This window comes from Mchenga conophoros, linkage group LG20 (genome assembly GCF_057382185.1).
Source record: "Mchenga conophoros isolate Kocher_MC1m ecotype Shallow Benthic linkage group LG20, M_conophoros_male_GT1.1, whole genome shotgun sequence".
NCBI lineage: Eukaryota > Metazoa > Chordata > Actinopteri > Cichliformes > Cichlidae > Mchenga > Mchenga conophoros.
This window is the reverse complement of record NC_140545.1, coordinates 10,206,373-10,229,333: the sequence shown is the minus strand read 5'-3', so window position 1 is coordinate 10,229,333 and position 22,961 is coordinate 10,206,373. Positions and strand designations below refer to the sequence as shown.

The following is a 22,961-nucleotide window of genomic DNA, read 5'->3' as shown; positions in this document are numbered from 1 at the left end:
TTGTAGCCAGGAGTGGCCCCAACTATGGTCTTCTGCTTCTGTAGCCCATCTACTTCAACGTTAGACCTCTTGTGCATTCAAAGATGCTCTTCTGCATACATTGGTTTTAAATTATTAGAGTTACTGCAGCCTGCCTATCCACTCAAAGTAGTTGGGCGTTCCTAATAAAGTGGCTGGTGAGTGCATTACCATAATCAGGATACGTGTACACTGTGTGTAAATTAACAGCACATGATACTATTAAACAGGCGGCATAGTGAAAGAAAATACTTTAATCTTCTGCACAGTGTCCATCAAACATTTTTACATCCTCTGCAAAATATTTTACACCTTTGATTTGCACAGTTCCAAACACAGCTCATCATTACCTCAACACTTTGAACCTGGTCAACAGCCTGAAAAAAAAGCATCTGCATGTTGAAAATTGCCTCCTGAAGCAGCATTTCAAAGACTCAAAGTGGAAGGTTAGTATAAAAAGATCAATTCTTAACGTCTGAATGTTCAATCAGAGCCCACACGGGAGAAAAAAAAAATGTTTTCAATGTAAAGACAAAAAGTTCAAGTCAGTTAGCTCTTGTGGTTAAACTGTGGCCACAAACATGTAAGAGAAGAAGAAAAGCTGCTTCTCGAGGCACAGCAAGAACGGTCAAACTGGAACTGAATAAGACAGACATGTCCTGGGTACGGTCAGAACGACTTTCTACATACGGGTGGAGGAACTTCCACTTTCAGGTCGGATGCTGAAATTAGAAGTAGCGAGGACAGAAGGAGGAACTGAGATTGTGTAAATTTGTAGTGACAAGCACAGGATGACTTTTGTTTTTACTGCAACTTGGGTTTTATTTTTGTTGTTTGTGGGGTTTTTAAATGCTAGAAATGCAAAATGTGGAGTAAGTTCTACAGGAAAAGATCCACAAAGAAAAACAGAACGCCTGGAAAGCATCAGCTGTTTTCCACATATGGTAAATAATTCCTTTAGTTTGAGGAACAATCAAAAGTGAGCATTTACAAGTTTCTGTCACCACATAAGAGAACCGAGTGTTTACAACTGCAGCAAGCAGAGCCGAACCAGGAAGTTTGCCATGTTTACGGCAGATGATTAGCAGGCACACAAAATATGGTGCCCACCGAAGAGGTTCCGGAAAACTACCGCAGCTGTGGTTCTTTTATTAAGTAGTGTTTCATTTATTTCAGTTTAAAATTCATTTCTGTTTAACAACTCACCAAAAATAACAAGATGCATAAACATCTGTTAACCAAGTGATCAAAGGAACATAGTTACACTCACAGTAACGCCTCAAGTGCTGATTTTACAGTTTATTTAAAAAAAAATTAAATAAAAATACAGCTGGCGCACTGCTAGACACAAAGCTTGATAGCCACTGGCAAGAACTACAGAAATAAAACTCAAGTTGTAATAAACTGTTTTTTAAAAAGGTTATAAATGTATAAAAACAGCAGCTTGTCCATTTATTCCTTCTTTCAGTCCTCTTTTCCTGATTAGATTAACAGGGCTGCCGTCCCAGCGTGGATCAGTGGTCATGTCAGCTTTATGTGTACACAAAACAAAAAAAGTGAAAAAAGCTATAACGTTATAGAGGATGAGCATTCTCAGAATGCAATAATGTGGCATCCAAGTGTTTACACATGGATTACTAACGTGTAAAGCAGTCTTAAGCTTTGGCTGGACAAGCCTCAAAAAAGGCCTCCTACCTCGGGCACTGGAGCCCTACACTCAGACGCTATTAAGATACATTTTACACTGGATTATACAATGAAGATTAACATTACTACAAAATTTTTAATCTTACAGTGTCCGAGCTTTGCAGTTCCCATGCGTTTAGTAGCTGCTATACCACAGATGAGAGATAAACTAGCCTGTAATGGAATGCAAATGTAGGAAAAACACCCTGAGCTTCCTTTTACTGACCAATAAAAGACAAAGAAAGGATCAAAAAGGCTTAAAGTGGTAATCCGGTCAGGTACAAAGAAATACTGGTGAGAATGTTCCACAGGATGACTGATGGCTGACTGCTCGGTCACACACCCACAGCTCATCAAGCCATCAAATGGTTTACTTTAACAGTGACACTGAAGGAACCCTGAAAGACAGAAGCTCTTGAACGGGAGTGAACTATTGATGCTTCCAGTTCATTTCAGGCAGCACTACAGCTTTAAGAGCGGGCTACTCAGTGAGACTGAGAGGCTTTGAAGTCCTGGTCGTGGAGAAGGGGTTTGTGGTTCTGCTCAGCAGCCATGGCCTGTAAGGTTGCTCTTTGGAACTGCCTGGCTTTGTTGTACAAGAAGACCCCGATGAACACGAGGACGGTCCCGGTGGCGCTGAGGATGGTTACCTGGTTGCTGAACACAATGATGCTCAGCCACACAGACAGGGCGTGCTTAACAGTACTGGCAACACTGAGGAAGAATGAGGATGATTATTACTGGGGCTAACAACAAATTCATCCAGTTTAAACTTCTTAATATGACTTTTATATGTTCATCCTTATGATCTGCATATAAATGTTAGAACGGTGAATTCTCAGATTAAACAGTCTCCAATCTTAATTTCAGCGTACATATAAGTTATCTTCATGACATATCAGACTGCTTTAAAAGCTCCTTCTCTCATTTTTTTTTCTTCTTTCGGCTCTGTGTGATGTCAAAGAAAGGAGCGATCCCTAACATGTTCTCCAAGCCTCACCAAGCTGCTGTTAGTGGGGCACAACCAATCAAAAGAAAAGGGCTAAATCAGGGGACGCCTTAGAGAGATGGAACTAAAATACCTGCACAAAGACCCGCTATAAACAGTGAAGCATATACAAAATAATCAACTCAAGCCCAAGGAAAAATATATGGAGCTGGAAATGGGCATAGTAGGCCCCCTTTAATAACTTCCACCTATAGAATCTAAAAGGTCTATATTGGGAAATATACAGTGATATGTGCACGAGCTCATTAAGAGCATTCCCATACTGGGCACGCTCCGCCTCAGCATCTCTGCTGCTGTCTCTAGTGTTCTTGTGCAGAGCACGGTAAAGTTTAAGCATTTTGTGGTTTCACTGAAGCTATTTTGGAATCTGCAGCACACATCCCATCTGTCAGGTGGGATAGGGAGCCAAACACGCTGGACTTTGTGGATTCAGATACGCTCACTAATGGATTGGTTTGTCTATTGTAAATAGACAGCACTGAGGTGCAAATCGATGCTGTGCTGTACTGTACTAGTACAGCAGAGAACAGACTTTAGTCAGTGCCGGTGAGATGATAAGATAAGATGATACTGGTGTAACTTGGTTATCTACTAAGCTAAGCGTGGGCGGTTCAAATACATCAATTAATTAACTGTAGCAGGAACTATGGCCTCCAAGAAACTCATGGCATGCAGGATAAAGTGCTTCTGACTTTGTGTCCTACCTGAAAGTAACAGGAGAAATCCTTCCCATGAGCGCATAGGCAGTGACGCTCTGCAGGTGGAACAGGCAACCATCGAAAAGCAGCAACAGGATGATGTCCTGACTAAAGATCAAGCTCTGTCCGCTCTTCCCAACCGTGGGGATATCCTGGAAATTAAACAGAACCATCAAGAAAGTTACCCGCTTGTTTTCTTAAGCATTGTAGGGCCTAACAAGTCTGGAAATTAAGAACTTCTGTTTTGCCTCACCAAAAGGAACAGCCAGGCAGGTATGAGCATGATGACTGCTGCCGCACTGGTGTAGAACTGCAGCTCGGGAGGGCTGAAATAACACAACCAAGTTTAAAAAAAAAAAAAAAAAAAAAAAAAAAAGAGCTGTGTGTTTACCCCATCAGCCTTTTACAGCTTAGAGTCAAAAAGCTGCATTAAATGCTTTCACTGAAGTCTTTTAAAGGGTTTAATTATCCATTTTGCACTTGTTTTTCTTCAGTTATGATCATGTACAATGTGCCGTTTGTCTCTATTTGTATGTATGTGCTTTTTGTACACAGGTCTCTCTTGAAAGGCAGACCTCGCTCTCAGTGAGACTACCCGTTTAAATTAAAGCATGATTTTACCTGAATTTGTATGTGTCTCCACTTAGCAGTTTTTTGGAGAATACATTCTGTAAGCTGAGATCAGAGAGACAAGAGTTAGGGCAAAGTAGGGAATACACCGCTGGTGGAAAAGCTGTGCTGTGTGCTCCAGTACCAGTCCATGATGTTGGTGGAGAGAGCAGCGGAGAAGCCGAGCATGTTGAAGCTGATCTCGGTGGCTGTGCAGAGGCCCAGGCCGGCCATGACTGGGAACAGGGACAGATTCACCCACAGCCCTGCACACAAAAGGGATAGGTGAAATGAATCCCCGTGTTTATCTAAACTAAACCAGCAACCAGAGCTGCGGCTGCCTAACTGGTCTGACTACACCCAGGCACGCCAACACCAATAAGGCGTTCACTGTTCCTTCGCATATGAAAGACACGCCCTGAAGCCAGCACAGCAACGTGAACTTTACCCGTGTACTCCCCGAGGATCAGTCTTGACATGATGACTGTGAAAATGGGCGCCGAGCTCTTCACTGTTTCAGCGAATGACACGGCAACATTCTTCAGGCTCACCAAGCCCAGAACCACTGTGGTGAACCTGCAAGTGGAGACAATGATGGCGTCTGTGCTGAACTTGCAACAACAGTCAAGAGTAATTTCTTATCAAGCTGCACTTATAAAAAAAACAAAACACAAAATTCTCAATGAGGTCTATTTTCCTTTCAAATGCATGCATTCAATCTGTTATTAATCTGCATATTTACAGGATAGCAAACAATCTCACCTCATAAGTCCAACAAACAGCATAATCATGATGAAGTTGGAGGGGTACTCGTTTCTGGACTTGTGCTGGTACAGACAGCAGGGAACAAACATCTTTAAGCAGCCTATGACTGTGGTGGAGAGCATCTGAACAGCACCTAGCAAGAAAATGGCAGTTAAAAAACACAAAAAAATACAAAGGCAGACATTAATTTTCATGAGGGAGAAAACACTTCAAAATACTGCTGTAATGAATGTTTCCTGTCTGACTATGAGGGTCCATTCATGCCAAAAATGCTGACATCAGACTGATGTGGGATAAACAGTTGTCTATTTAAACTGAACTTCAGATCACCTGATCATTTGTGTCACTGCAATTTCACTTCTGTCATCTTGTCACACTACCTTTCACTTGGCTGTGCTGTTCTGCACGTTGCTTTGGCATGTTGTAACGGCCTGTATAACAGCTCAGGCGCGGTTCATAGTTGAACAAACAAAAATGGTATGCACATGAACATACAGTTAGCACACACAGGCAGTAGCGGCTTTTGATACGGGCGACACGGGCGGTTGCCCGGGGCGGCATCGTGGTGGGGGTGGCATCACGGGCATCGGCAAAAAAAATAAATAAATTGACATCAGCCAGCGCATAGTGGGAATGGCATAGGCACCGATCGGTTTTCTACCGCCCATTTGCTGGGAGTAAGGGCGCCCTCCGTTTGCGAGGTGCGCCTGCTGCTTGCGGCACAGGGAGGAGAGGGCGGGGCGGCGGGGGATTCTCTGGCTGGCTGGAGCAGCATCTAATAACCAACTCGCAAAGTAAAACAAAATAAAAACAAACCAACAAACACGAAAACACCAGACATCATGATACAGACTTGTAATTTGCACCGATGTTTTTTCAAAATTCTATACGCGAAAAGTGAGCGCGAGAGCCCTCGGTGCGCCTGCTCGCTGCTGAAGTCAAAGTAAACTTTGTCATCTCCGCTACATACAGTCCAGTATATAGAGAGACGATACGACGAGGCTCCTGTTACAGCAGTGCAAGTAAACAAACAATATATATATATAAGAAGAGTAAAAAAATAAATATACACTTTAGGACCAGGGGTAAAGGGATCAATAACAATTTAACATTTAGAATTTAGAGTTTGATGATTTAAAGTCTCACACACAACCCCTCGAAAGGGGAGGGGCCCGGCTGCTTCCAAATAGAGCACATTTCATTCATAACGTTGTAAATCCAAGTCCATCATGTATTCATGATTTGAATCCTGGGTTGTGTGAAATGCCAGAAATAAACCCTAGACAAAGCGAATCTGTGAACTAAGGTGTAGGTTAGGTTATTAGGTTATGTTGTGGTGATTCTCGGGTTGGGGGATGGGTGTTCATACTGGAGTGCAAAATTAGGGAGTGCTCGCCCAGGGCGCCAAACAGGCTAGGACCGCCACTGCACACAGGTCCTCATTACTGGTAAATTAAAATCTCCTTGAATGCACCAAACCACCTACCCACAGCTGCACTGGTAGTTTTACAATCTAAAACAATAAGTATTGTCTCAGCAAGCCGTTCTTGAGTTTTATGTGAAAGTTGCCCTTCATCAATCTGAATCACAATGGCTTTTCATTAATCTTAAGATTCATGACTGAGGTGCACTTTTCTTATCTTGTGATTATTGCAGTTAATCAGTGTTAGAAGCAGCAGAATGATTTTACTACTTCTTACCGAGCATGCTGGGCTCTCCTTCCAGCAGCGACAGTATATATTTGTTCAGAAACAGGGTGCAGAAGCTGAAGAAGTACCAGAGACCCAGATAGGTCATGGAGCGCCAGTTGGACACCCCGGACTCTGCCTCGATCACCGTAGTCTCCGTTACCGTGATCTTCAGCACCTGCTCCCCCGGGAGGCTCTCACTGCGGGTCAGCACCACTCGCTCCTGGCGGCTACGTAACTGCGACAAGAGGCACCAGAGTGGCTGCTTGCTGCCCGGCATTATTCCTGCTGCCTGAGGGCCCCCCGCGGGCCCCACCAAAAGGGGGACTCTTAATGTGGCTCAGTTTTTTAGGGTTTGTTTGCTTGTTTGTTTTTTGGTTCTTAGTCCATCCTCTGAAATGTCCAGCAAGCTACCTCTCAGTCTTGCTGTGACTATTGGAAATCACTTCCTGTTTTGGTGTTTCCTTACTAGTCCTCTGCTGCAGATACTGGGGGGGAAAAAAAGGAAAGATCACAGGGAAGGGAAAAAATCTTTAAATAAATCACCCTGCTCTGTAATGCTGTGCCCTACTTTAAAAACCAAACAAAGCACATTTATCCCACACTGCTCCAATAGTTTACATAGAAACACAAGTGCACAGTGAAATTACTTCATAAACTGTTCAACACGGTAAGCTGTGTTATGTTATATAAAGGCAATTCACTGCATATAACGCGTATCTACTGTATCCTCCGTTGATGAAAACATGAATATAATCAGCTTGTTATGTTATTAATTTTTGCACGACTAACCTTCAGCGTTAAAGTCCTGCAAGTGAAAGGAGCAGCTGTACATGTGGCTAGGACTAGGACGGAGGACAGACGGTGAATGAAACCAGATCAAAGTTCACTTAAACCGATGATAACACTGACTTACAGCGAGGCTTCAAGGACCGCCAACGACACACAAACAAGGTTGACACGTACAAGGTTGGGGGTGGCTACTAGCTTCTTCCCGCAGAAACTCGCAGTGACGAGATAAAACTACTCAAAAATATCACGTCACGAGGAAGACCCAGCTCTTACCTCTCTCTGTAACCTGACTGCCTAGGCTTGTACAGACAAATACTGAGAAGACTGGTTCAGCGAGGCAACGGACTTATCACAGGAGGAAGTTTAGGTTAGCTAGCAGCCGTTGCTGGTTGTTGTTGCTGCTGCACTGAATATAACAAGGCGGGCGTCACCCACAGAGCACGCTGCGCTCTCATCCACACCGGACAACACCCACATCGCAACACCCTTCCCGCTGTTAAAGAGAATTTACCTTTGTTTCTAGGTTACATACAGTTGTGCACCTGGCTTCGAAACATGGTTGCTAACAATGCGCATGCGTCAAGTAACATCGAAAGAGCCACAGATCAGAAGTTTCAAAATAAAATCTCCAGCGGCGAATGCAGCGGTCTTCCAGAGGGTCAGGAGTTCAAGTTTGTCTCATTATAAATATCTCTCTAAACGTCTTTTTCAAACTTATTTATAGTCTTTAAAAAATCCTGGCTTTTTCTGGAGAAAAAATTAATTAATTAATTAAATTGTGCTTTTAATTTCATACTGCCATCAGCGTGTTTCCGGTGGGGCTCACGTCACACTTGACACTTGTCAAAACATTATACATTCTCTCAGCTTTCCGTCGGCACAAGAGGAATGACTTCTGCAACAGCACACGTGGTGAAGTTTGTAAAATGTTGAGAACAACATATTTTTTAATCTAATTTCATTGGTGACTATTAATACAGACGTATTAATAACCAAATAAACAATAAGCAAATAACGCCTAGCACTGTTACCAAGATGGCTCGGGATGGACAATAAAGACAGAGAAATCGGCATATTTAGAAATAAACAGTGTGTAGGAAACAAATGTGTGGTGTCAACATAAAGAAATTTCCATATAAAGAGGTAAAATATCAAGTCACATTTGACCCTGACCTCTCATTCAAGCTCAAATAAGGTCAAACATTCATAAAATGCCTTTTATCTTTAAAACTGTACTTGAAATTCTGCTGCCTTTGATTTTAATGACAACATTATATTTGACATCCAAATATCATGTTACATTTGACCGCTCACCTTTATATTACACATCTGCCTTTCTTTCAAGTTCAAACCAAAATGTGTTTTACCTTTGAAGGAATTATTCCCAAGAAAAATAATGAGCTGCCCAGTTAGTTAAAAATATACTGTAGTATAACATTACACAATAAGATATTTATTTCCATTTATTTACAAATCAATATCTATTGCCCATTACCTACTCCTCCATAATGTCTGTAATCAAAGTAAACATCTGTCATGCTACTGTAAAGTAAATACTGCACAGAGAGTGAGCTCCATTAGCGGATGTTTGTGCTCTCAAAGTGCTTTTTGTCATGAATGGATTCTTATATATGGTGTTTACAGCTTTAATATCAGACCTGGAGATGACTTCAACTACTTACCGTAATTAATGGATATCAGCATATCACATAAGTAGATTTATATTTTAACACACGTGGCTGTGGTAAGATCAGTAGTACTCTAGCCCAGTGGCATGTGTAGTTTTCATAGTTTTTGTGGTTTTGGTGGTTTTTAGCTTAGAACTGAATGAGCTGATGGGTTGGAGCTGACAAACAGGATATGGTAACCAACATGAAACCATGAACCCCACCTTGTTCATTCAAACAGTCCAGGTTGTTGGTGATGTAAAAGTGAGGGAAACCTTTTCTTGCACACACTAGGCCACTCCAGTGAATCATGAGTTAGAGGTCGTAGTATCTTGCTGGATGTGCTTACCAGTTCATCATTACTTTAAGAACTGACGATCAGTCAGTCCAGAAAATTACTAAAACTTTGAATGTGTCCCCAAGTGCAGTCAACCATCAAGCCCTACAATGAAACTGGCTCACATGAGGACTGCCCCAGGAAAGGAAGACCAAGAGTCACCTCCGCTGCTGAGGATAAATTCATCTGAGTCACCAGCCTTAGAAAAATCGCATGTTAACAGCACCTCAGATTTAGAGCCCAGATAAATGCCACACATAGTCAGAGTAGAGACACATCTCTACATCCACTGTTCAGAGGAGACTGCACGAATCAGGCCTTTATGGTCAAATAGCTGCTAAGAAACCACTACTAATTCCCTTTCATGCTCCTGCACTAATTGAAGGGTGTTTCTCACAAAGTGCAAGGCAATATGTCTGTGAAGGTCCTCAGTCATTCAGGTCACTGTAGTCTAAGGAGCTTGGAAAGAAAAGTGTCTGGACTTCTTTGAGTTTCCTTGAAGACGTTTCACCTCTCATACGAGAAACGTCTTCAGTTCTAAGAGCAATTGATGGAGAGTCCAAGATTTTTAAATCCTATTGGGAGTGTCCCTAAGAAGGTCATGGACCCCTGATTAATCCTATGCCTAATCACATGAGCGAAGGTGTGAAAATGGGTGTGGGTCACAATCAGCCAAGGTTTTGGGTGAAACCTAGCCCCACCCTATCATATTATTTACTTAGGTCAAATGGCCCAGGATGTGAGTGGGTGTTAAAGCGTCTGGCGAGGGATCTCAAATCTGGATTATAGATGGCAGACAGTTGGTGCCGTAAGCCACCCCCTCTGTTCAAAGATGGTCGCTCACAATGGCCATTCACACCTGTGTTCTCTGTCCAAAATGTGAACATTGGCATCTTGACAGGGCAAGACTTAGACTAAGTCTTAGAAAACCACTTCTAATTAAAAGCAACAAGCAGAATAGATTTGTGTGGGCTGAAAAACACAAGGAATAGACATTAGACCAGTGGAAATCTGTGCTTTGGTCTGATGAGTCCAAATTTGATATCTCTGGTTCCACCTGCCATGTCAAAAAAGGTGAACAGTTGGTCTCTACATGCATGGTTCCCTCCGTGAAGCATGGAGGAGGAGGTGTGGGGGTGCTTTGTTGGTGGCACTGTTGTGGATTTATTCAAAATCGAAGGCACACTGCAGCGGTATGCCACCCCATCACATTTTGTGTTTAGTTGGACCATCATTTATTTTTCAACAGGACAATGACCCCAAACACACCTCCAGGTTCTGTAAGGGCTATTTGACCAAGAATGAGAGTGATGGAGTGCTGTGCCAGATCTCCTGGCCTCCTCAGTCACCTGATCTAAACCCTGTCGAGATGGTTTGGGATGAGAAGAACCGCAGAGTGAAGGCAAAAGGGCCAACAGGTGCCCAGCATCTCTGGGAACTCCTCCAAGACTGTTGGAAAACCATTTCAGGTGACAACCTCATGAGGCTCATCGAGAGAATGGCAAAGCAGTAATCAAAGCAAAGGGTGGCTATTTTGAAGAATCTAAAATATAAAACATGTTTTGAGTTATTTTGCACTTTTTTGTTTACTACATAATTCTAAATATGTTCATTCATAGTTTTGATGCCTTCAATAAGAATCTGCAATGTAAAAATAAAGAAAAAGCATTTAATGAGAAGATGTGTCCAAGCTTTTGACAAGCAGAGTATATAAATTATTAAAATATATATTTAATTCATAAAATATGAAAATGTGAATATCAATCTGTGCAAGCCTCTTTGTGGTCCACGAGGGGGCAGCAGCACCTTCGCGCTGCAACAAATGAAGCAGTAGAAGAAGAATTTAGCCAGGCTACTGTTCCCGTTGTTTACATTGCAAAATGTGAAACTGAAGTTGTGTGGGCTGGAGGTGGAGACGAACTGAAAAGGTTTCGGGAATGTAAGCTGCTGCGCTGTAGTCCGCCAGGAAATGGACGAGATAAGGTGAGCAGCTTAATTCGTGCATTTAACTGTAAAAGTTACTTTTTATTTCTCTCTCTGTTAGTCACCGAGCTTTTGTGTCGTGATAAAATGTAATCAGACAGCTGGTACATGTACACCTTATTATCTCGTTATAACCGGACACACCCATTAACATCAATAAACGGGTTATTTATTGTTATTTATAACTGTGAGTCTTCATCTGACAAGCTTTATATGGAGTCTGAGCTAATGTAGAGGCTTTATGGTTCAACAAGTCTTCTGTATGTGGAGGACTGAACCTGGCACGGACGACTGTAACCTCTGTAGAAATATGAATAAAGTCATATTTATGCAAGCCAAATAAAACAAAGACAAACGACCAGAGGAACAAAACAGGAAAGACACATTAATGCTTAAAACGTATTTTGCATTCAGTCTTTTTAGTTGCCCCAACTAAGGGGCACGATTCATTCAACTGTAGAAATTCTTGGTAAGTCACGTGGTTATGATCAACTGTCTACAAGATGGTGTTTCTAGACAGTTTCCCAACCAATGGAGTAATTTCACCTGGCTGGGAAATATCTGTCTTTGTATTAACTGTTTAAGAACCTATATAAGCAGTAATAATAAGGACTTCTGCATTTTTATCTGTATATTTTTAATTGGGACAATGTAAGTACTTAAATATAAAATATTTCTTCAGCACCTTTCAAGATAAAACCAAATGCAAATCTAAAAATTTTTTCGCTGCATTTTGTAAGCGACCCTTGAGTTTACAGATCTGAAGCTCAGAGGGAGAGACTTCCAGAGTCTGGGGGCCACTGCTGCAAAAGCTCTGCCTCGTATAGTTTTCAGCCTGGTATGATGCACAACCAGTTGGCCCTGATGACATGACCTCAAGGCCCTGCTGGGGATGCATGAATGTAAACTGAAATGTAAAAGGAGAAAAGTTAGACAGATGTATTAAAGAGAAACAAGATAAAACCACCTCAGTGCTGGCAATTCTGGTTATCGATTGGCCATCTTTTTAACTGATATTTAAAAATATTGTATGTATTCTGTGTAGTTTGGTTTTCTATTTACCCTAATAGTATGGTAATGACTAAAAGGTGGAGGATCCAAATTATGTGAAAATTTATAACACATGTTTAACACATGAATATTTGTCTTATTTATAAATTTTCACATAATTTGGATACTTGGATTTTCAAAGCCACGTAAGCTGTGCTTCTGTAAAATTAAACAGTAGTGATAACAATAATGCTATTCTATTAAATATTTCCAATCTTCTGTTATATAAAGACTGTAATAGTTTTAAAGTATTAAAGCCAGACTGTGACCGTGTAGTAATACAATAATTAATATCAATTAAGAAATCACGGATGTTTGGTAGAACATTTCAGTTTCATTATTACTGTATGCATATATAACAACATCATCAGCAAAGAGTATTAGCTCCAGAACAAGCCAATCAATATCACGACAAAGCATGTTATAGACACGCCGGTCCACTGTGTCCATTTCAAATTTTCTTCTTCAAAATGTGAAAAGCACATGCATGCACAAGTTGCAGTGGGAGATAATACATTTAAATCCAAGGGGTGTGTTTGTCGTCTCCTGGGGTCCCTTTTTATAGACCTCAGCATTTGCTGAAGTAAGGTGCTGCAAACATATTTATTTTATGATCCGGTCCTCTGATAAGAAAACCTTTGATATTTTGTAGGAGGAAATGCACAAGTAGACACAGCTTTCACTGTGACACCGAGCAATCATTAATGTTGTTATCGAAACCAGTGACACATTCAAATGTTTGCTGTGATAAATATCTGTTATGTTTGTCCTCCTCTGTGGGATGTTTTCTGTATTTGAATGTGCAGCATGTAACAGGAAGAAGGATCCCGGCTTATTTAGAGTTTCTCTTTTTATCAGTGAGCAGTGCTTTTTTTAAGTTTAGTGACCTGAATGAATATCATCTTCTGCAGTTATGTAAAATTTGTTTACTTTCTCAGTCCTCTGTTGGGCAACCAGCCACATGGCTCGGACCTTCCGTCTCCGAACCTGAGGCCGAGACACCAGGAACTGATCCTGACACCATGTGGCCCGGTGAGATACTGGTGCTGCCGTGCCGGGAAGCGAAGCACATGTTTTCATTCCTGTCGTGCTTTGATTGTGATTTTTTTTGTTGTTGTTGTGGCTATCACAGGTTGTCTCACATTCTTTGTCCTTTCCATGCTGTTGCAGATAAAGCGCTGGTCGGAGCTGCCGCGCCTGCTGCAGGTCTATTTCTGCTTCGCCATACTGTCTCTGCTGGCGCTGCTCGGCCTCACCGTGTCCAGCCTCTACAAGCAGCACACGGACACGGACGTGTCCGATGAGGACAACTTCACTGTGTCGCTGATCCAGCTAGTTGGAATAGGTGAGTTTGTTGAGGGCAAGAAAAAAAAAGACATTTGCAGCATTCATCATCACCCCCACTGCCTCCTTTTAAAAAGCAGAAGTTCTTCTGTTGCAATCATATGATGAAAACTTCAGTGGAAGGAGCCAGTTCCAGTGGCTTATGTGTTCAGTGAGGATTTATGTCAACTGAGCTAGCTTTATTTCCTCATAGCTCAGGTTTACAGCTCGCTGAAGCATTTCCCATAAAAATGACTTGAGCTGCACTCTCTACCTGCCCTGTAGAGATTTGAGGAAATGGTGACTTTTGCTTAACCTCCTATGACCTTTCATCCACATATGTGGACATCACATTTTGGGTTATTTAGACCACAATACTCAATTTTGCTCTACAAGGGCCTGATATCCACTTACAAGGACATTATACTGCTACTGGTCTATCAAAATTTTAAACGAATATCCTCATATGTGGCTCTCATTTTTCTTAGAAACAAAAATCAGGTTAAAAAACATCAGGTAATTCTTTGTTTTTACTTTCATCAGGTCCGAATCAGCACAAATATCAAAGAGAAATTAAAAATACATGCTGTGGAAGAGTTTGGGTCTTAGGAGGTTAAAGTCGCTTTCGAAGCGTCATTTCCAACAAACACTGGGATGCTGTGAAAAACCGAAATAAAAGCAAAATGCAATGATTAGCAAATAAATTGTGGAGCTTAGTGCAGAGTAAACGTTACCTCTGAGGAGATGTTTGATGAACAGAGTAGCAAAGTAACTGATTTTGTTCATGATCATTAACATTTTTTACACAGAGCTTCATTAAAAGCTTTGTATCGTATACTTATATCCTTAAGCTATATGATTGAGAAACGGTGTGCACACACAGTACAAATACTTCATCTTTATTCAAAGTGCTTGTCCTGCATGTGAGCTCTGCCTGTTGTCTGGCCCCTGCAGTGTTCTGCATCTACTACATCATCCGCGGCGTGCTGCAGGAAAACCGACAGGAGCTGGTGGCGTTCGTGCTCAGCGTGCTGGTAGTGATGATTCGGTCGGTGGTCAACTTCTCCGTGCTGGGTACGAAAGGCCAACAGGAGCTGCTGGTGAGGAGTTTGGAGGGAATCGTGAATATTTCTCGTGCAAAAAGCAAATAGAACTTTGACTGATTTGGATTTGCAGAACAAAACCAGAAAAGATACTAATGTTAATATGAGCAATGTGAGAAAATGTAAAAAAAAACAACACGGTAAAACATCTTTAGCACGACAGAAGTATATTAAACTTCAAGATATTCCATAAGTCCTGCGTGACTGACCGATGGCTGCAAAAATGAGACAGTTGTTGTAGTTTTCGCTCTGTACACCACCACAGTGGATTTTAAATCAAACAGTTAACATGCCTGTGATTGAAGTGCAGACTTCATTCAGCTTTCTTTTCACAAAATATTTAATTAACTGTAAGAAATTACAGCCAGTTTTATACAGTTTTCTATTTTAAGAGGCCCAGCAGTGATTGGACAAACAAACATAATTTGAGATATATATGTTTTATGTCTTTTGACTTCCTGAAGTCTGAACCCACGAGCATCACCAAATGCAGATGTTCTTCCCAGTCTTCACTGCAGCTCCCTCCCATTGCTAGTTGCTGTGAGTCTCTTTGCCTTCAGTTTTGTTTTCAGTAACCGAAAACGTGCTCGGAGAGAGCTGTTCCAGCCAAGCACGCTGGGTTGAGATCAGGTGACTGACTTGTTCATTCAATAATGTCTCGTTTCTTTTCCTTGAGAAACTCTTGGGTTGATTTAGCAGTTTTGCAGCATTTGGTTGAATCTCAGCAGAGAGCACAGCCCTGTACACTTTTCCATTAATCGTACTCCTTGTGTCAGTAGTCATCAATAAACAGAAATACATGCCCACACTATGTTTGACAGGTAATTTGGTACGCTTCAGATCATAAGTGGTTTCTCTCCTTCTCCACACTTTTCTCTTCCCATCATATTTTCATCTGTCCAAAGTGTCTTTTAGATGTTTTCTTGCAACGTCTAATCTCACTTTCTTATTCTAGAGTGTAACCAGTGGTTTGCACTCTCTTATATTTCTCTTATATTTTATATAACCGCACTAAGGATGGACGGACAAGCACCTGTTTTTATGCGTTGTGGTTAGCAACAACGTAAAACTATCGCGTGTCCGCTTGTTTATGTTCCATATAAACCTTTTACAATAAAGCTCAAGATCCTGTTGAGACTTTTCAAAATAAACTGAATCACGTGAAAGAGCAGGTTATTTACGGATGAGAAGTAAAAAAAGAGCCGCCAGGTGCTAAAATATAAACCTTAGACTCAAACGTTAGAACAGGCTTTTCCCCGCAGCACGCCGTGTAATAAATACTCACAAAGAAAACAGCGGCCGTTACAACTCATGTCTAAAAATGTATCGTTTCATGCATCGGTTAAAACACTCGACTCCAGCTACATGACTCGCAGCTGTAAACACTGCCCACAAGACGAGCTGCCCGAGATTCACAGAATTTACAGAACATGTTACATTTTTGTGATTTATATCGTTATCGGGACGATAGAATTCTTATATCGGGATATGAGATTTTGGTCATATCGCACAGCCCTAGTATAGCCAGTAAAAATGAGGCAGAATACGTTAGCTCCAAACAGAAGGACTGTTCAAAACAAATCGAGGACCTTATTCCTAAATGAGGGGCTACCCCTGTAGCACGGACATGGTTTGGTTATGAAACTGTACTATGCAAATTCTGCCGCAAACCAGTCCCCAGCACAGACTCAACCACGACAAACCTCGACTACTACGCAAGAATCACGAGAAAGAGTGTGAAGAGAGCTTATGGATGAGAAGCAAAAAATAGCCGTCAGCTGCTCTAAATAAACCTTAGACTCAAACGTTAGAACAGGCTTTTCCTCGCAGCAGTTTCATGCATCGGTCAAAACACTCGACTCCAGGTACACCACTCCCAGCTGAAAACACTTGACACAAGTGGGGTTGCCAGAGATTCACAGAATATACAGAAAAAGCCCTATTTTGTGATATATATGTATATATGTTCTAAGGATGAGAAATGTCTTTTATCGGGATATGAGATTTTGGTCATATCAACATGCTTTCAGGCCTCATATTGAGAGATTTCCACAGGGAAATTCACCAAACACAAGTTAAACACTTGGAATGAACTCCTGGGCCCTATTTCAGGAAGCCGGTTTAGTGCAAACTCTGAGTAAGTATACCCTGAGTTAACGAAAACTCTGGGTTTTCGGTTTCACAAAGCGAGTTTAGATTAATTCTGAGTGAGTTACTATGACAACACACTCCGTGAAGCTAACCTGCCCCCTAGCAGGTTAGCTTCAACTAACCTTGACTTTCTCCGCCTCTTTGTCAGAAACCTGACTGTAGGAAGTGTCAGACATGGCGTGCTCCTTCCTTGAAGAGCCAGTAGATGTTGAAGCCCAAATTCTCCGCAGAGCTCTCCGCCGGGAGAGAGTGATTAGAGCGCGTTTGGACATTTTATCATTTCCTGATGATTTCCTGTGTGAACGTTACCGTTTTTCAGCACAATCTATAATTCATTTGAATAACATCCTCAGGCCTAATATTGCTCATGTGACACATCGCGGACATCCTCTCAGTTCTGTACATATTACTTGTATTGCACTTCGGTTTTTTGCAAACGGGAGCTTTCTGTATAATATTGGTGACGCTGAGCACGTTTCCAAGGCTACCGTCTGTCGGGCAGTCAGGAATGTTACAGTTGCACTGAAACGTCTCCTGTACTCGTCTGTGGTGTTCCCCGGTCATAGACCCACAAGATTTATCAAAGAGGGATTCCACAAAATTGCAGGTATCAGGATGAACGAAACTTAATTCATGATGTGGTGATACTTGAACTACTACTTAAATTTTACATTTATTCTCACGGTTCCCAGGCGTGATTGGCTGTACAGATGGCACTCACATTCCAATCATTGCTCCTTCAGTAAATGAAGGAGACTATGTGAACAGGAAGTCTTTCCACAGCATTAATGTACAGGTACATAGCTCCCTGTAGCATTTCAAACTAACAAATCATTTCATTATCGTAATGGATGCTAATTTGTGTTCTCTGCACTGTGAAGATCATATGTGATGCTGCCAACATTATCACAAATGTGGAAGCCAACTGCTCAGCCTCTGTGAGTGGTGGTGGTGGAGGACCCCCACCTGTTTTTCGGGCCTCCGCTTTTTTTCTGTTGGCTATAACGGGTCACATTTGAGCATACAGAGTAAGCAAATATGTACTTGTAATGTGCTCAGATAATTTCAATAAGTGCTTACAGAAAGAAAATTAATGTAGCCTCTAACTGCAATTGATTTACATCGGACAAACAGACCAAGCACTATGGCTCATAATACAATTACACCTTACCTGTTTAGACTATATTTTTATATTTCATTTTTACTTGCTGCCAGGCACGTTTGGGGCCTGTTGGGTTGCACCTGCGCTCACATCACGTCACAAAATAAAATGTATAAAATAACAAATAAAATAACATATGATAAAATAACGTGTTAAATGGGTGGAAATCCCTAGATCAATGTTTAAATTAACACTCACGCATTGACTCTGTCGGCTATGTTTTGCCATGCATGCTCCCTTTCTTTTGCAGCTGAGGCTGTGTTACTTTTTTTCCGCAAAATTTGCATGTTATCGGCATATGCTGCCATCAGAATTTCGGCCTCAAGCGCTGTAAGATACATTGACCGCGCCTTCTTTCCCTCCGTCTCCATGGTGACTCGCTTAATCTGTGCTCCACTAATCAGGGCTTTATGTATCCTCGTGCGCGCCCTTAACTCGGGGTTAAAGCAACTCCGCGTTGATTGAACTACTTGTTATCAGCCTTTCTGAAACCGAATATTCCGAGTTGGACAGTTCGGGGTTACTCAACCCTGAGTATCGTTTTTCACTCTGAGTTTTCTAAACCGGCTTCCTGAAATAGGGCCCAGAGCTTTTATCTGCTCAGTTTAATTTTCCAGGTAGTTTTGACTCCTTCAATTAAAGCTGAAAGTCTGCTCTTCAAACATGCTTGATTGGACGATTTAAAATCCACTGCCATGGTGTACAAAAGAAAAAGGAAATCAAATTTGTGCCGTCATCCAAAATCCTTCTGGACCCGACTGTGTATACGTCAGCTCTGAATAGTGTCATCGTTGCTTCCTGCTGCTGCTGTTAAGACACGAAAGGAAACAAAATAAACAAAACAGGTGTCAGCAGGCATCGTGAACGATTACTTCCCGTTTAGATGATTCTCAGTTCCACCACTTGATGTCACTGTGACTGTATGTGTGAATGAGTGATCCAACGAGTGAATGTTGAGACTACATGTTGATGGTTATTGCTGTGTGTTGGTGTTTGCTGAACATACATAAAAGCTAAGGTGGTAAACCTGTTACAGCTCCACCAGTGTTCTGTTTAAAAGCATGCAAAGCCCCAGGAAGAGCAGTTCATATCACAGACAGTCTACATGCAGCTGAGTGTTGAGTTACTGAATAATGCCACATTTCTGCAAACTGAACCATCTTTTTTACTGGCGGGTGACTGATATGAATGATAGAGAATAATTTGATGTAATAACTGCCTTTAATTTTTCACCGTGCACAAACCTGAAGCACAAACTGAGTGAACAGCGGCGATCTGTTTGTGTGGCAGGTGCGTTTCGTGTGCATCGTCACCCTGGGCGTCGTGCACATCTTTTGCACCACGCTGCTCATCCGGAGACCGAACATGATGGCGTTCCGTGTGGGCGGAGCCTTGGAGTGCCTTCAAGAGCAGTATTTCCTGCTAAACCTGTGTTTCTCCATGGTGACCTTTGACCTGCAGGCTCAGGTACACGCACGTTCTCCTTTTGTTTTTTACAGTGGAAATTTTTGGCATTTCACGCGCGCAGCATGTCGCCCTGCACGTCGCCCTGCACGTCGCCCTGCACGTCGCCCTGCACGTGCTCCTCGTCATATGCTTTTTTTCCTTGGTGTTCAGCGTCCAACAGTGAGGTGAGTTTGTTTTTAACAGAGCTGATGAGCGGCTTCGTGACGTTGTGCTGTTGGTGTGACCTTTTCAGTTGTGCCTGTGTGCCCTGATCTTAACAACGAGCCTGGCGGCGACTGGTGCCAACAACATAATCGTGGGTGTCGGAGTGTTCTGGGCCATCCTGACTACAGTTGTGGGCGCTGTTGCGGTGAGACCTTTTTATACATCCTCTGGTCACACCAGAGAGTCACAAGCGACAATAAACCAAAAAGGACAAGAAACATAGATGCACTTTAAACAGTCACAAGCTGAAGAGCAGCCAATTGTAACCACTTGTTTTTGTTTTTTAGGTTTTAAAGGAAAAGAAAGTTTTGGTTTGGATCTTTATGGCGCAGAACGTTCCTCAGGTGGCATTCTTTGTGTATCTGATGTACACGGTAGGCTGAGATTTCCCTCATTTATTCAGATATTTTATTTAACTACACATTTTGTTGTTCCGTTTGTGTGAGTGTGCTTTATGAAGTGAGTCTTCCTAATAATAATCCTGCTTAGGAATGACTGTCCCAAAGTACGTCACACAACTCGCACTTCAAATATGACCGACCGGTGCCTTTGTTGGGGGCTATCTTTCTATTGAGGATCAATACACATTTTATCATATCTGTGAGAATTTATAATTTGAAAATTGTGCCAGTGTGACTCAGTGATGAGTTTTTTGGGACAATGTGGAAAATGTAAATAAAAACCAAATCCAATGACTTGCAAATCTCATGAACTTTATTTACAATAAAACAGGAAAGTTTGGACCTGGACAGCAAAAGTCTGTAAAAGTAAGTGGCACTAAAAAGAAACAGCTGGAGGAACATTTTGAAACTAATTAGGTTAATTTTCAACAGGTCAGTAACTTGATTGGGTATAAAAAGATATTCTTAGCGAGGCAGCGTTTCTCAGGAGTAAAGATGTGCAAAGAAATTGTATCTACAAGTTATTAAACAATTTCAGAATAATTTTCTGCTATGTAAAATTGTAAAGATTTGGAACATCTCACATCTACGGAACATAAAATCATCAAAATATTCAAAGAATTTGGAGAAATCTCTGTGCGCAAGGGACAAGGACTAAATCTTCGTCCGTCAGGCAGCACTGCATTAGAAACAGGTGCGATGCTAGCATGGAAATCACTGCAGGGGCTCAGGAGCAATTACAGAAAACTGTGAACACGTCCACAAATGTGAACTTGATCCAGAAGGGCCACTATCTTCTCCTCGCCAAAGCTCATTTAAAATGGACTTATGCTCCCATCAAGGCAAGAGATTTTTCAGGGAAGGCCTTGGATATTTCAGCATAGTAGAAGAGTCTGGGTGCGGTAGTGACTTTCCTGCAGTCCAGGTTGTTCCCCAGTTTGGTACACGATGAAATAAAAAAATACAACTAAAAAGACCCACAACTGTGGAGGTGTTGTTAAAAGAAGAGGGGATGCTGGGCTCTGTCCCAGCGATTTTAAGACGTGTCGCTGCTGTCAAATTCAAAATGATTTCATTTTCTCAGTTCATACATCAAATATGATTTTTCTATTATGGGATTACGAGATTTGCAAATCACTGGATGTTTTTTAATTTACATTTTACACACTATCCAAAATTTGTTGGTGCTGGGCTGTAAAAGTCCTTGTAGTTTCATAGACTGTATATATCAGATGGCAGAGCCACTGATGTCACCTGTTAGTTTGCTGGCTACCTTTTTGAAGCCTCAAGGTTCAAATCTGGACATGACAATCAATGGATGATAGTAGATGTAAAGCTTGGGTAGCGGAGTGCACTGTATTATTAAATGGGATGCTAACATGGCTAGCATAACAGGTGACATCTTATACAGTCTTTCTGTCACTACGAAAGTCACTCAAAGCAGAGATTTCCTTTCACAGTGAGTCCTGCACAGCAACACAGTGGAAACAGCTATAAACCTTTTTTATTCCAAGACTTCAAATCCGTTTATTTGTGCTGTGAAGTTGGGCATTTGCTCATCAGGGAGTGATGTAGGTGCAGTAATAAATGCAGTTAGCGTAGCACTTGAATAGTTACTTTCCAGTGTTTTTCAGTATTTCCAGTAGACCCCCCAAAAAGCACTTTCTGACACGATTGCTGCTCACATCACAGAGGACAGCGCCTCTGTGATGTGAGGATGACGCCGCATGTTGTCGTTCCCTTCTTTGGCTGAGCCGTGCGCTCAGATACAGGCGCCTGCGGGGAAACAATGATTTTGCTTTAATCGCAGGTGGCAGAGAAATGGTTCCAGGACACTACGTACACAGTGGAGGCAGCTGCTATAACCGGGGCTTTGATTTCACTGGTGATCAAAGTGGTTTTATTCTGGGGCCTCATCAGACTGGTACACAGCTTTGGACAAGGCCTGAGAGAGAGAAGTGAGTTTACTGCTTCAGTCCCTTAAGAGTTACTTTGAGCACAACACTAAACACACACTGCATCTGCAGAACACCGAGTTAGCAGTTTCTGTTTCTTCCTAAATACCCTGAATTTGTTTGTTCGAGATGTTGATTGTAAGAAAACCAGAGTTTTCCTGAATCTGCCAAACTTGAGCATCAGAATACTGAAACCCTTGTTTTTTATTGCTCTTCACAGTGTTTGCACATAACAGGTGATAAAACATCAGGACCAAGGAAACAGCTGCACGCTGTGGGCTTAAAGCACCGTGCTGCTGACCGCGAAGCTCACATTTGTATTCAGCATCAAGTGTGCCAAAATCATCACTCAGCATTGTTTTATTTTTCCATGTTCTGTATACTGTAAGAATGTTAATGTGTTTCTGGCTTCAGCGGCGTCCCTGTTTACAGAATTTAAATGAATTCTCAGGGGTTTTTTTTTTTAATTTTTTATTTCAGTCAACAACAACAACACCAACAGATTATAATTTTACATAAAAGTACTCAAACAGTAACCGAAAAAGGAATCTGATCATATCAGATGTTTGCATCTGATATGATCAGTCTGTACCTGAATACGTGCATGCATCATGACGTGCGATGCAGCTCTCTGTATTTAAGTCCTCACTATCCAGGTTGTGCCAACACTTTTATATTAGTGCATTACGTGTATTAGCTAAGCATGGCTCACTGAGTCTATGAGCTCCATTGTTTTTACCCCTGCTGAGCGTACGCTCTGTCGCTCTCTGTGGCACGACTAAAATATTTCCTTTGAATGTCGCCACGCAGGTAGATTGTTCTGGTATCCTGTCAACATGCGTTTGTAAACCAGCTTCATATAATCGTTTTTACACCAATATGCATTTTAACAC

At 41.7% G+C, this 22,961-nt stretch overlaps 2 protein-coding genes across 5 annotated transcripts; one reads left to right on the top strand and one right to left on the bottom strand.

The window, feature by feature from the left end:
- Window positions 1-235: 235 nt before the first annotated feature.
- LOC146550385 (solute carrier family 35 member E2A) lies at window positions 236-7,844 on the bottom strand. 4 transcript variants are annotated; one of them, XM_085260166.1, is made up of 9 exons: window positions 7,777-7,844; window positions 6,486-6,961; window positions 4,783-4,918; window positions 4,469-4,596; window positions 4,166-4,286; window positions 4,033-4,086; window positions 3,665-3,737; window positions 3,418-3,563; window positions 236-2,418 (listed from the first exon to the last, which is right to left on the bottom strand). In XM_085260166.1, the coding sequence occupies exons 2-9, from the start codon at window positions 6,751-6,753 to the stop codon at window positions 2,190-2,192; spliced, it is 1,155 nt and encodes a 384-aa protein (XP_085116292.1). In that variant the 5' UTR covers window positions 6,754-6,961; window positions 7,777-7,844; the 3' UTR covers window positions 236-2,189. The 4 variants fall into 4 exon arrangements, with proteins under 4 accessions (XP_085116292.1, XP_085116293.1, XP_085116295.1 ...); XM_085260167.1 differs by lacking the exon at window positions 7,777-7,844 and adding an exon at window positions 7,539-7,766; XM_085260169.1 differs by lacking the exon at window positions 7,777-7,844 and adding an exon at window positions 7,390-7,526.
- Window positions 7,845-11,111: 3,267 nt separating this feature from the next.
- On the top strand, window positions 11,112-22,612 carry LOC146550384 (uncharacterized). Its single transcript, XM_085260179.1, has 9 exons — window positions 11,112-11,252; window positions 13,241-13,334; window positions 13,473-13,647; window positions 14,580-14,725; window positions 19,332-19,508; window positions 19,741-19,857; window positions 20,000-20,086; window positions 21,924-22,071; window positions 22,289-22,612. The coding sequence occupies exons 1-9, from the start codon at window positions 11,239-11,241 to the stop codon at window positions 22,306-22,308; spliced, it is 978 nt and encodes a 325-aa protein (XP_085116305.1). The 5' UTR covers window positions 11,112-11,238; the 3' UTR covers window positions 22,309-22,612.
- Window positions 22,613-22,961: the final 349 nt, after the last annotated feature.

What these genes read in the sequence shown, in the direction of transcription:
- LOC146550385 (XM_085260166.1), bottom strand. Translation starts at nt 6,753, where the DNA reads ATGCCGGGCAGCAAGCAGCCACTCTGGTGCCTCTTGTCGCAGTTACGT. An exon ending in CTGCCTGGCTGTTCCTTTTG is followed by an intron (nt 3,564 to 3,664) that starts GTGAGGCAAAAC and finishes TTTAATTTCCAG; the next exon opens with GATATCCCCACGGTTGGGAA. An exon ending in ATTTCTCCTGTTACTTTCAG is followed by an intron (nt 2,419 to 3,417) that starts GTAGGACACAAA and finishes ATTCTTCCTCAG; the next exon opens with TGTTGCCAGTACTGTTAAGC.
- LOC146550384 (XM_085260179.1), top strand. An exon ending in GATCCAGCTAGTTGGAATAG is followed by an intron (nt 13,648 to 14,579) that starts GTGAGTTTGTTG and finishes TGGCCCCTGCAG; the next exon opens with TGTTCTGCATCTACTACATC. An exon ending in AAGGCCAACAGGAGCTGCTG is followed by an intron (nt 14,726 to 19,331) that starts GTGAGGAGTTTG and finishes TTTGTGTGGCAG; the next exon opens with GTGCGTTTCGTGTGCATCGT.